The 13,201-nt window shown below is 45.5% G+C and overlaps 1 protein-coding gene across 1 annotated transcript in view; it reads right to left on the bottom strand.

The window, feature by feature from the left end:
- Positions 1 to 1,091: 1,091 nt before the first annotated feature.
- Positions 1,092 to 13,201, bottom strand: part of TRHDE (thyrotropin releasing hormone degrading enzyme) — a 314,740-nt gene continuing 302,630 nt past the window's right edge. Inside the window, exons 18-19 of the mRNA XM_077807737.1 lie at positions 3,612 to 3,693; positions 1,092 to 1,235 (exon numbers count right to left, since the gene is read on the bottom strand). Coding sequence (XP_077663863.1) covers positions 1,092 to 1,235; positions 3,612 to 3,693 — 226 coding nt within the window. The remainder of the gene's footprint in view (positions 1,236 to 3,611; positions 3,694 to 13,201) is intronic.

Genomic DNA, 13,201 nt, shown 5'->3' on the forward strand with positions numbered 1-13,201 from the left:
AGAGTTGGCAAAAATGATAGGAGCATATTTGAGTGAAAATATCACTCAAATGCTGACACAAACATGGAATATTTAGGTTATTTGTCTATTAGATCATCACAGAGGCTGGCCTTTCATGTGCAAGATAGCTTTACTGGTTAATTTTGTGTTCATGGACCCAGGTTATTTTCCTCTTTTGCCCATATCCATTTGAGTTTGATGAGCATTTATGATAGTTGTGCATTAGCAGCTGTGTAATTACTACACAGGTTGAGTAACATATCCTGAATACCACTGCCTCATAAAATCATTCAGAGGGGGTGGTTTATGGATTCTGTCCAAGCAGCTATGCGAAGTTCTCCTCATAAACATTGTATATGTTCACGATTAGAGCTTTAAAATGTTTTTTTTTTCACTGATCAGCAGTGAATATAATTAGCTTATGAAATTACAGTGTACTAGGTGAGTGGTATCTCTCAATGTATGTACACGTTATTTAAATATGGAAATGGGGAGACTGCATATATAACAACCGGCAACTCAAAAATGAGTTGGCATCTCTGTAATCATGAAGAGACAATCTGAGTGCTGAAATGATTGGCATCTATCATGTAAGGTTGACTTTACATCTTATGCCGCCCCTGTGTTTGGAACCCTACACACTTCCCTCTCCTTTTTTCCATTCCTTCTGTTCATTGCAACACTGATTGTCATAGATAGTCTTTGTGCTTTTGCATAATGCCCATCTTTGATGTAACAGGAATTCACATACAAAACTTGGTCATTATAAGTAAGCATGCTGGAATACAGGCAGGGACCATACAACCATGCACAAAATACTTTTTGAAGTTTTTTCAAACTGACGGTAACATTTACATGCACCACTTAATATCATGTTTGGTCATGTACACTGAGCACTGGATTTCACAAGCATTCATGACCGTCTCTTCTTGCAAGAGTTCCTTTACAGTTTTAATAAGAGCCCAGTGAAAGAAAACTCCCTGCAATTCTGATCTTGTCTTCACCATTTCAATGTCAAACGCTCTTAGATTTTCACATATTGCACCTCCTCTTGCAAAACTTCCCATTAAATGGTTAGTTAGAAACAGAGATTAGTGTGTCAGGGATTTTCTTAGCCACTGGAATAGTTCTTCTTTATAAAGCATTTGCCACCGTACATTGGCTTCCACTGTTTCCACAGCTCGAGAGAAAGAGGAGGCAGCTCCTTCTTTGTAGCTTTTTATAAAATTCTTCAGCTGGAAATACAATTTAAAATCAACAATTTAAAATTGAACTGAAGTGAGGAAGTCTTTTCAGTGCATGTAAACAAGTCAGATATTTAGGACAAAACTCTACATTCACTGCTGAAGTAAATGTAATATCATGTAGAGAGATTTACTGCAAAATGCAATAAGACAGCAGACTGTATCAATTAGGTGTGATGTGCTTGCTTCAAATTGCACTGTAAGACATTGACATGTCAATGCCGGATCACATTAATATCATCTCCTCCTTCTCTCTTGTAGCCCAGCTGCTACACTTTGCAGACAGCTGGGCTGCTTTGAAGTCTTACTCCTACTTAAGAAACTAAATTGGGAGTGTTGGAAATGCTCCCAGTTCAGCTTTATAAGCAAAAGTCAAACTGAAACAGCTCCGCTGCCTCTAAAGAGGGTTGGTTTAATTAAACATTATAATAGATGTTTAACTTAGCCTTGCAGAACTACTTATGTTACTGCTGTACAGATTGATTGTTTAGAGGAGAGTGGATCAATTTAGGAAGTTACTGACCATAGCTACAGTGTGAAGAACCCATCAAGAGCAGTATGTTGCTAATTATTCTCAGATTTTGGACTACTGAAAAAGATTTTCTGTTACAGGGAAACTTTGGTTTTGGTCAGCAAACAGAATGGGTATTAGCTCTGACTTGTATGACAATCAGATTTGGGTTACAGCAGATGTGGCATCAGAATTTGAGTTGCTTTGCTAATGGCACTGATTTTCTTTAGATTAATATTAGATTTAGTCAAAGACATGGTAGGGTGACCTGCACTGCATGTTGGTGGGAACCTTATATGTCACATTGTTGATTTTTAGAAGAGGGTGTTAATAGTTGGCAAAAGTTTCTCTCCTGGTGAGGCTAAATTTCATGCATTTATTGAAACTTGACCTTAGACTATAGCATTTTATGCATTTGTTTAAAGCTAAAGGGTTTGATCCTGCAACTGAGGCGTTCACCAACCTCAGTTCCCACTAGCATTAACAGAGCTTATGGAGGGGGCTGAACAACTCACAGGAGGTGCTCAGCATCTTTTAGGAGCAGACCCTATGTTTGTACTCTTTTTTACTGATATACTTTCATGGCCAGCTTGTCTCAGGGGAAATGGAGCAGCCTACCAATGTTATGGAGGTGAGAATCCGGAGTGCAGTATGCCCTTACACGCTGTCTCAGTATTGAGAACAGGCTCCCAAATGGATGGATATCACTCCCAAATGGATGGCCTTTGGGAAGCCAGCTGGGGCTATTCCTTGAGTTCTGAGTTTGTCAAAACTGGAGTGCACAGAAGAGGACAGCATAGCCATGAAGGCTGTAACCAGCCCTTGGTTAGCCGTCATTACATTGTGTACAAATCATTTAATCCATTTGAGATGATACATGGCAGCTGCTAAGCTCACCACAAAACTACCACACAACCTCAGACAGGCAGGTGAAGGATACATTCATATGAAAGATCTGGCTAATTTAGGCAGGCTGTATATAATTACTGAAGTAGAATCTGGCCAGAATGCCATGGTTAACAGCTATCCCCATACTTAAAGTACTGATGGTGAAGGAACAGGAGACAGAACATTGACATTGTCTATTATCATAAAACATGGAGCTTTTAACTTTCTCTACAGCATCTACCTAAAAGGGATACAAGAGGCCAGTGTTTAACATCTTGACCGATGGATGGCACCTCCAGCAGCATAGCCCACCTAGTACTGTGGTAGTGTTCTAGTCCCTGTGCAGAATTTGAGCCATGATCATCTGTCCCAAAGTCAGAGAGCTGAGAAATAGTTTACATATAAGCTTATAGTCCTATAATATTTCTTAACAGCTAAAAATCCCAGTTTAAAGTCACACACCTGGTTCCACAGCCACAAACTGTAGGGAGAGCAATAGAACGGGAACGCATAGTGGTGGCTTCAGCATTAAGACCAGAATAAGTTTAATACTGTCATACAGCAGAGAAGGAGTTGCCTGCTTTATCTCCCTCCACTCACAGACCCCACCCAGGATCCTTGGCAATCTGGTTTAACAGACTACAGAACATTACCCTCTTGCTGCCCAGTAGCAGGATGGGCCTGTGTCACTTGCTAGGCACCAAGAGTTGCTAGATGACTGGATCCTCCTTCTAGTCCTGCAGTGCCTGGTCATACTGAGTGAGAGAACCCCAAAGTAACTCAGAAACTCCCTAAGCCACTGTCAGTTCCCATTCAGCAGAAAGATTTTTCAGTCCCTATGATCTTTGCATCTGCTTTCATCTTGGTGCTACTGCAAGACTTAAAGGGTTAAGACCCCAAGACTTAAAAGGTTAAAAAAAAAATAAGACAAAAACTAGTTCAAGCACTGAGATGCATGAAATATTTACCTCATTTAGTTCTTCTTCAGTATTAAGGAATTCTGTGACTCCACTGATAAGTTTGGAATTCATAAATAATGCTTCTCCGTATCTTCAAGGACAGAAAAAAACCACACATATCAAATTAGCATAAGTATAACATCAACTGAATGAAAATATTTGATTACACAGATTTCCGTTCAAGGACTATAGCCAGTTCAAAATTCAGTAATAACAACTGGTCCATACAGACTGCAAAGCCGACAGGCAGAAGAATAGCCAGTCTAGGGAAAGGGCATGTAGCACCTTTGCACCTGAAGCCTTAAAACGTACTTTCTTTTAGTTTTGTGTTCTCTTTTCCATTCAATCTTACCCATCTCATTTGCATAACGAGTAGCCGTTACATAAATGAGCTGAATCTGGTTGTCAACATCCAGTACTTAAAGGCTTGCTTAAAGATGAAAGTTAATCTGGTATAAGGTAGTGTGTGAATTTAAAGCAGACTAATTATTCCTGATTAGCTCTCTGCGGATGCTCTTATTCCAGAATAAAAATGTCCCTTGACGGAGTTAATCAGCAATAGTTATTCCACTTTATATTCTCACTTTAACTTAATCTAAATTAACTTCCCTGTTGTGACAAAGTTCCTCCTCTGCCTTGGTGGGTCCTGTGCCTATTGGTGGGTCCTGCGCCTCAGAGGTTCGTGGCAGCCCTCAGTTTGGCCACTTTCATGGCTCATATCTGCCATTCACTCAGTTAGCCTCATCACTGGCCAGCATGGGGAAAAGGAAGAAAAACAATCCCCGCAGTCTCTGCTGATCCACCTAATGGATCAGGGAACAGGCCAGAGACCTTCCCCTCTGGTGGAATCGACAGTCCAGGTCAACTCATCCGGTATCAAGTAGGGAGTTGGGGGGATGGAAGGAACCCAGGCCCACCCTCTACTCCGGGTTCCAGCCCAGGGCCCTGTGGATTGCAGCTGTCTACAGTGGCTCCTGTAACAGCTGCGTGACAGCTACGACTCCCTGGGCTACTTCCCCATGGCCTCCTCCCAACACCATCTTTATTCTCACCACAGGACCTTCCTTCTGTTGTCTGATAATGCTTGTACTTCTCAGTCTTCCAGCAGTATGCCTTCTCACACTCACCTTCTTGCGCCTCTTGCTCCCAGCTCCTTGCACACACACCATAAACTGAAGTGAGCTCCTTTTTAAACCCAGGTGCCCTGATTAGCCTGCCTGTCTTAATTAATACTGGCAGCTTCTTGATTGGCTGCAGGTGTTCTAGTCAGCCTGTCTGCCTTAATTGTTTCCAGAAAGTTCCTGATTGTTGTGGAACCTTCCCTGTTATCTTACCCAGGGAAAAGAGACCTGCTTAACCTGGGGCTAATATGTCTGCCTTCTATCCCTTTCCTGTAGCCATCTGTCCTGACCCTGTCACACTGTATAACCCTGCAAAAGAAGTAACTCGTGTGATAAGATGGCCGATGTTAGTCTGGTGGGTCCTGAGCTTTTCTTGGTGGGGAGCTAAGATGCCACCCCTTGCCCCTGTTCTTGGGGTGTCAATGGCCCAGGAATGGCTAGTGGCTAGTGGCCACTAGTGGCTAGTGGCTAATGGCTAGTGGCCCAGGAAGGTGGTAAAGGAGGGAAGCAGGGGAGGGGTCTGGGTTTGCTCCTCACTCTGAGCCCCAGCCCCTCTCAACCCCTGTGGGTTCTTACCCTCTTCCACCTTGGGTGGGGTACCTGCAGTCCTTAGATGCTGGGGAAGGGAGTCTCCCTCCCCTACTGGGCAGGACCCCCCTTACTTCAGTTCTCTGATTTTCCAAGTCTCACAGCACACCTCCAAGCTCCAGTCCTCTCTCCTTTCTCCTCTTCCTCTGTCTGCCTGAAGCAGGGGGATTTATTAGGTTCCTAACAGGGCCTTAATTGACTGCAGGTGCTCCAATTAACCTGCAGCCACCTTCCCTAGTCTACAGAGAACCACGCCTTAATTAGCCTTGTGCTTATATATTTCCCCTCTTGCACTCTCCCACTGCTCCCTGGCCCTCCTGTATCACATATCCCCCCCTCCCCAACACCACAGGGTTGGGCTACTTGGGACAAGAGACAATGTTGTCGTGACAGGCTGTCTACGTTGCCGTGTTGGCTTCCGGCTCTATGCTGTATCCAGAAGTGGAAAGGTTGTAGGGATAGAAACCATCTAGTCACTCGTGCATTCTTCTCCTTGTTTGTGCGCATCCATTGGAGTGGGGCATGGTCTGTCACAAAGGTGAACCTCCGCCCAAGCAAGTAGTACCATAGAATCTCCATGATCCATTTAACTGCTAGGCATTCCTTTTCTACTACAGCGTACCACTGCTCCCTGGGTAGGTGCTTTCGGCTAAGGTAAAGGATTGGGTGCTCCTCAGCCCCCACCATCTGTGAAAGGACGGCCCCAAGACCTACCTCCAAGGCATCTGTTTGCAGGATGAATTCCTTTTTGAAATCTGGGACTATGAGCACCGGGTGGCTGCAAAGGGCCGTCCTTAGATCTGTGAAAGCTTCCTCTACCGTCTCAGTCCACTTAACTATCTCCAGGCCCCAAGCTCTTATCAGGACTGTGAGAGGCGCTGCCCTTTTGGCGAAGTGAGGGATGAACCGGCGATAGTACCCTACTATCCCTAAGAATGCTCTGACTTGCCTCTTGCGGATCGGGCGAGGCCATTCCTGTATTGCCTTCACTTTGTTTAACTGGGGCTTCACCAGGCCCCTTCCAACTAAATACCTAAGGTATCTGGCCTCAGCTAACCCTATTGCTCATTTAGATGGGTTAGCAGTGAGGCCAGCCTGTCTAAGAGCATCCAGTACCGCTTCCACTTTTCCCAGGTGCGTCTCCCACTCAGGGCTATGGATTACCACATCATCTAAAAAGGCGGCAGCATACTTGGCATGGGGTCGAAGTAATCTGTCCATCAATCGTTGGAAAGTCACAGGGGCCCCATGGAGCCCAAAAGGGAGGTCGGTATATTGGAAAAGGCCATCAGGTGTAGAGAAAGCTGTTTTTTCCTTGGTGTCCTCAGGCAGGGGGATCTGCCAGTAGCCTTTTGTCAAGTCCAAGGTGGTCAAGTATCAGGCCTTGCCTAGCTGATCCACCAGCTCATCAATACATGGTAGGGGGTAGGCATTGAATTGGGATACCTTGTTTAACTTCCGGAAGTCATTACAAAACCTCAGGCTGCCATCACACTTGGGGACCAAGACAATAGGGTTGGACCACTGGCTGTGTGATTCCTCAATTGCCCCAAGTTTCAGTATTTTCCTTACTTCAGCCCTAATTACTTCTCTTTTTGCCTCTGGTATGTGATATGGTTTTATCACCCTTGCTCCAGGACAGCTGACGATGTGGTGTTGGATCAGCATCGTACAGCCTGGTTGTATGAAGAACACATCTTGGTTCCGCTGGACCATTTAGACGACCTCTGTTTGTTGTTCTGGGAATATTTTGGGGGATATCTTTACTTGCCTTTGTGGGCCATCTGCCTGGGATGGAGCCGGCAGGACGGCCAGGCACGTCTCCCGTTTGAGCCAGGGTTTCAGTAAGTTGACGTGGTATATCTGCTCTGGCCTTCGGCAGTCTGGCTGCTTCACCTTATAATTCACTCCCCAATGGCTTCCACGATCTTACAGGGTCCACGCCAACTGGCCAGGAACTTACTTTCTGTTGTTGGTACCAGCACCAGCACCCGTTCTCCTGGTTGAAATTTCCGTGTTTTTGCCCAACAATTGTAGTAGGTCCATTGGGCCTCTTGTGCTTTCTCCAAATGCTCTCGTACTATGGGGGTCACTTGGGCTATTTGTTTCTCTCATCTGGGTTACGTGTGCAATGACGTTCTTTCCCTGGTTGGGTTGTTCTCCCATTCTTCCTTTGTGATGTCTAATATACCACAGTGGGTGGCATCCATACAGTAGCTAGAAGGGGGAGAATCCAATAGATGCTTGGGGAACTTCTCGCACTGCAAACATCAAGTATGGTAGGAGGGTATCCCAGTCTTTTCCGTCTTGGGCCACCACCTTTCGGATCATGCTCTTCAGAGTGCGGTTAAATCGCTCAACCAGACCATCTATTTGGGGATGATATACTGAGATCCGCAAGGCTTAGATGCAGAGCAAGGTACGTAAGTCTTTCATTACTCTCAACATGAAGGGAATCCCTTGGTCTGTCAGGATCTCCTTAGGGATGCCTACCCTAGCGAAAACCTGCACCAGTTCTTTTGCGATCGACTTGGATGTGGGATTTCTTCAAGAAATGGCTTCAGGGTACCGTGTAGCATAGTCCAGGATGACAAGTATGCTTTGGTGGCCTTCGGCTATTCTTTCTAGGGGGCCCACTAGATCCATTGCTGTCCTTTCAAAAGGGACTTCAATTATAGGCAAGGGTATCAACGGGGCCCTTAACTGAGGTCGGGGGCTATGCAGCTGGCACTCTGAGCAAGAGGTGCAATAGCGCTGGACTTCTGCCCGTATCCCTGGCCAGTAGAACCTCCTTAGGACTCTATCCAGGGTCTTGTCTGCGCCTAGAAGTCTGCCAAACAGATGACTGTGAGCTAACACTAATACGGCCCTTGTGTGCTTCCATGGCACCAAGAGCTGTTCTATTACTTCTCCCTGTATTGGCACTACCCGGTACAACAGATCCTTATTGATTATATAGTATGGCCCTGGGCCTTTGGTTTTCCCTTCTATTGGCACGCCATTTACTTCTACTACCTCCTCCCTCACGTTTGCATACAATGGGTCATCGGCTTGGTCCTGCCCAAAACAGTCGCGTGCGGGACCGATCTGGCCTGATTCTATTGGATTGGGTTCCCCTCCTTCTCTTGGGGTGTTTCTGCTCGTGCTGGGGCTGTCTCTGGGTCTCCACTGGTCTGTACTTCCTTGTGGATTCCCTGGTGGGGCCTTCTCCCAACCAGGGAAGCTCTTTGGTTGGCCGCCAAAATCCTGGTTCCCAATTGTTTAGCTGCCCTCCTTTCCTGTCTAGATTTCCGGGACTTCCTGGGGGGTGAAAATAACTCTGGGGAAAACCCAGCAAAAATTGTGGTAGGGTCATCCATGGGCGCCTCAGACTCTGCTCGGGGTTTACTTCCCTCCCCTAACTTGATGGAGGGAGTAAGCTCTCGAACCCAGGAAAGTCCCTGCCAATTAAGACGGATAGGGGAGCGTGGGGACCACCCCTGCAGTCATCTTGGTAGTGTTTCCCTGGATCTCAATCTGTATTGGAATTGTGGGGTAGAAATTTACTGTGCCGTGGACACATGTCACTCCAGTGCTTTTGGCCTGGCTCAGTTGGCCTTGCCCCACTAACCTCCCTGAGACCAATGTGACAGCACTCCCAGAGTCCACCAAAGCTATGGTCTGGATGCCATTCATTTTTACCGGCCTGGTGTACTCATGTGGGGCCGTTGCACCCCCCACCAAGCTGATTAGTCCACATTGGTCCTCGAGATCCCCCAGATTACATTGCATGGGCTCCTCCCTATTGGGGCACCGGGCTGCTACATGCCCCAACTCCCCACACTCATAACGGTGATATCTCATCCCAGAGGTTGCCCTGTGTCTTAGACCCTCTGACTCGCTCCCCCAACTCTCTCCCCTGGACCCCCAAGTCCTCTTGGGGCCTCAAGCTGCTCCTTGGGGCCTGTTCTTCCAGCTATGACTTTCCTGGCATTCTTGATGATCCGGGTCCTTGGAGTCGGGACTGGTTTCCTGAAATGCCGTGTTCCACCTCTGGGGTTTCGAACAGTTCATGGGCTGCCAGTTGTCTCTAGACAAGGGTGACCAGTTCATCATAGGTGGAGCCATCATGCTGGCCTACCCAGGCTCAGAGGCCCGAGGGTAGTCCCCTCATATAGTGGTCCAGCACCAGGACCTCCATCATTTTCTCTGAGCTGAGAGCCTCCGGGTGTAACCACTTCCGGGCTAGGTGAATTAGGTCAAATAGTTGTGATCGTGGTGTCTTGTCTTCGCAGTACTGCCATTCATGGAACCTCTGGGCTTGCAAGGCTGTCGTTACCTCTGCCCTGGCCAGGATCTCTGCCTTCAGTCGGGAGTAATCTGCCGCCTCCTCTGTGGTCATATCATAGTAGGCCTTCTGGGCCTCCCCGCACAAAAATGGGGCAAGGATGCCTGACCACTGGTCTTGGGGCCAGGCCTCCCGCAGGGCTGTCTTCTCAAAGGCCAGGAGGCATGCCTCCACATCATACTCCCAGGTAATTTTCTGCAGACAGTAGCTGGCCCGTATGGTCTACGTCCCATCATACCCACGGCTTCTCTCCATAAGGGCCTTCACCTGGTTCACTAGTTCCTGCAGCAAGGCCCGATCTTGGGTGGCCTGGGTCATCAGCAGGCGATTGGTCTCTTGCTGCAGCTGCATGGCCTCCTGTTGGGCAGCTGCCTGGACCCGGGTAGCCTCCTGCTGGGCAGCAGTGCTTACAACAGTGCTTTGAACACATCCTCCATTTTGAGACAGGGTGGTTGTGACCCCCCTGGACTATGTTCATGGCAGAAAAATCCCACTTCTTACACCATGTGTGACAAGATGGCCAATGTTAGCCTGGTGGGTCCTGTGCTTTTCTTGGTGGAGAGCTAAGATGCTTCACCTTGCCCCTGTTCTTGGGGCATCGATGGCCCTGCTAGTGGCCCAGGAAGGTGGTAAAGGAGGGAAGTGGGGGAGGGGTCTGGGTTTGCTCCTCACTCCGAGCCCCAGCCCCTCTCAACCCCTGCTGGTTCTTATCCTCTTCCCCCTTGGGTTGGGTACCTGCAGTCCTTAGATGCTGGGGAAGGGAGTCTCTCTCCCCTACTTGGCAGTGTCCCCCTTACTTCAGTTCTCTGATTTTCCCAGTCTCACAGCACACGTCCAAGCTCCAGTCCTCTCTCCTTCCTCCTCTTCCTCTGTCTGCCTGAAGGAGGGGGGTTTATTAGGTTCCTAACAGGGCCTTAAATTGACTGCAGGTGCTCCAATTAACCTGTAGCCACCTTCCCTAGTCTACAGGGAACCACACCTTAATTAGCCTTGAGCTTATATATTTCCCCTCTAGCACTCTCCCACAGCTCCCTGGCCCTCCTGTATCACACCAGTCAATGAAAATATGATGTCTTGGATGCTGGGTGTCGAAAGCGAAATTTGCATCTTGCTATTGTTGCTGAATATATTGTACTTCACTGAACTGTGCGATTCCACATTCACTTACTTTGAAAGCGGTTATTAAAACACCACTCATTCCACTGCTTGTCTGAAAGTTCTAGTGTACCCAATTAAAAAAAATCTACATCCGTTAGGCTAAAGATAAACCAAGTAAAAGGATTGCTCCTGGGTTTTTGCATTACACATGAAAGAATCTCTGTAAAATCTCTGCGATGTGAAGCTGCATTCTAAGAGTAGCCAAGCAGTATTTTATCATTCAACATAGCAACAATCATCTGATGAAAACTACAGTGAACTAGTCCTTCAAACACCACCTAATTCACCTACCTCCATCTGGACATAATTGTATCTAAAGAACCCACATCTGCCCTCACATACAGTATGTGCACACATATGGGTTTATCTGAGGGCAGAATTGGGCTCACACATTTGCTTTCTCCAAACAGATTTGGAGAACCAACTTCAACTTCAAATTCAAAAGTTCTAGCACAACCACAGGCTTCTTTTCTGTTTATATCAACCTTATACTAAAATTAATTACTCTTCACCTTGCAGATAGTGAAAGCCAGAGAGTCTTTCAAAAAAAATGAAAGCTCTATTTAAATAAATGTAAAAGCCTGAAAAAGAACTTGCTGTGTTGAGGGGTAAATTCCTTTGCTTATTACCTGGAACTTCTGTGTAAGGAACAGTGTTGCAAACAACAAAATTCCTACTCCCTGTTCACTAATAACAAAATTATTCATGGTTATTTCAGCAAGCACATCTCTTTTTCCAAAGCTTCAGTCACACTTACATACACAGACATCCAGAGGCAAATGTTTCTTATGGGAAGACATATGGATTTCATGATCCTTTAAGCATGTTTAGGCTTTCAAACGAAGCACTCTATTGTTACCTTCGCAACTCAGCCTCATAATTGATTGTTTGGAAAACTGGATGCACCTCTTGATGGGGCCTTTTGACAAGGTTACTAGTCCACTTCACAGAAGCGACCTCATGAAAAGATTGCAGAGATTTTATTTTTCAAGCAGCCTGCACTGTTTCCACAGTGTAAACAAGTAGTAAAATTTATTTTTTCCTTGAAAACTAGGCCTTGTGAATTACTGCACTGTTTACTGTGGAAAAGAACCTGCTCTTTCAACTACTGACCTTGACAAACTGTCACAGAAAACAGTAATGACATTACACAACCAGCAAACAAGAGTGTCTGCCTCACAGAAGCAGTTCATCTAGGAATGGTGGGAGTCTTCTCCTGCTCCTTTATTTATAGACCCTGATTTTCTAATACCTTGCAACTTTTCTAGCTATTTCACCTGTGCAAAGCGGGTGTATAATACTATCAAGTTTGTGTAGTCGTATTTCCCGCCTACTTTGGACAGAAGCAAATGAAATCAGAAGGCAGAGAAGAATCTGGCCCATAGCAAGGAATGTAGGGATTGCTATTTTCGGATGTTGGGTAAAATTTTCAAAATTGTCTAAGGATCCCGAGTCCCATTTTCTAAAGTGAATTGGGAATTTAGGGTCCTAACCCCCCTTAATTTGTAGTGAGACTTAGGATAGGTTTCTCAATACCGACATCACCTTTGAAAATAGGATTAAGCACTTTTGACAATTTTACTCATTGGTTGAGGGGTGTGACAAATATACTTTTAAATGTCATGAAAGAATAATATATTGGTGCTGTTGTTTCATCCAAATGACACACAGTATTGCATAGTCATAGAAAAGGAACTTTTAGCATCATTTAATTGTCCTCAGATACCTCATATTACTGTATCAAAATGTTAAGCATTTCATAATCAATTCAATGGAAAATACCATAGAGATTATCAAAATATTTAATAAAATGACATATCTAGTAATGACAAAATAAACATTGTGAAAAAGGATCTCTCGGGGCAGTATGTTGCCTTGATTAAATGTCTGCAATGAAATATTGCACAACCCATTGTGCAATTGAACTCACATTTTTAAAAGGTCCTAGTACCACACAAATTTAAGATCACTATCATACATTCCTCTGCAGTGTCAGATCTTGGGTCCTTCACTGCATAGTTTTTATGATGCTTTAAACGTTTCATGGAAGGTTTTAATTGCCTGTTACAAAATTTATATGCATGACATGTTGGAGTCATTTCAGTCTATCAGGATTATGCAATAAGAGCTCTATGTATTACTCTAGTGAATCTACCCCACACTAACCTGCCACACTCTGTCCATGTGCACCCTGCTGACATACATTAAACAGTTCACTGAAATGCTTTCATCTGGTCCTGTTTCAAAGAGGACTAGATCAAAGTGCATTAATGAACAGTTAATTCATGTCAGCAGGGTTCACAGAGTGTGCCAGGATAGTACAAGTAGATTCATGCCCCAATTTGCTGCAAACTAAATGTTTGTGTAGACAAGACCTAATTTGTATTTGGGGACCAGCACAATAT

This window comes from Eretmochelys imbricata, chromosome 1 (assembly GCF_965152235.1).
Source record: "Eretmochelys imbricata isolate rEreImb1 chromosome 1, rEreImb1.hap1, whole genome shotgun sequence".
NCBI classification, from domain to species: domain Eukaryota; kingdom Metazoa; phylum Chordata; order Testudines; family Cheloniidae; genus Eretmochelys; species Eretmochelys imbricata.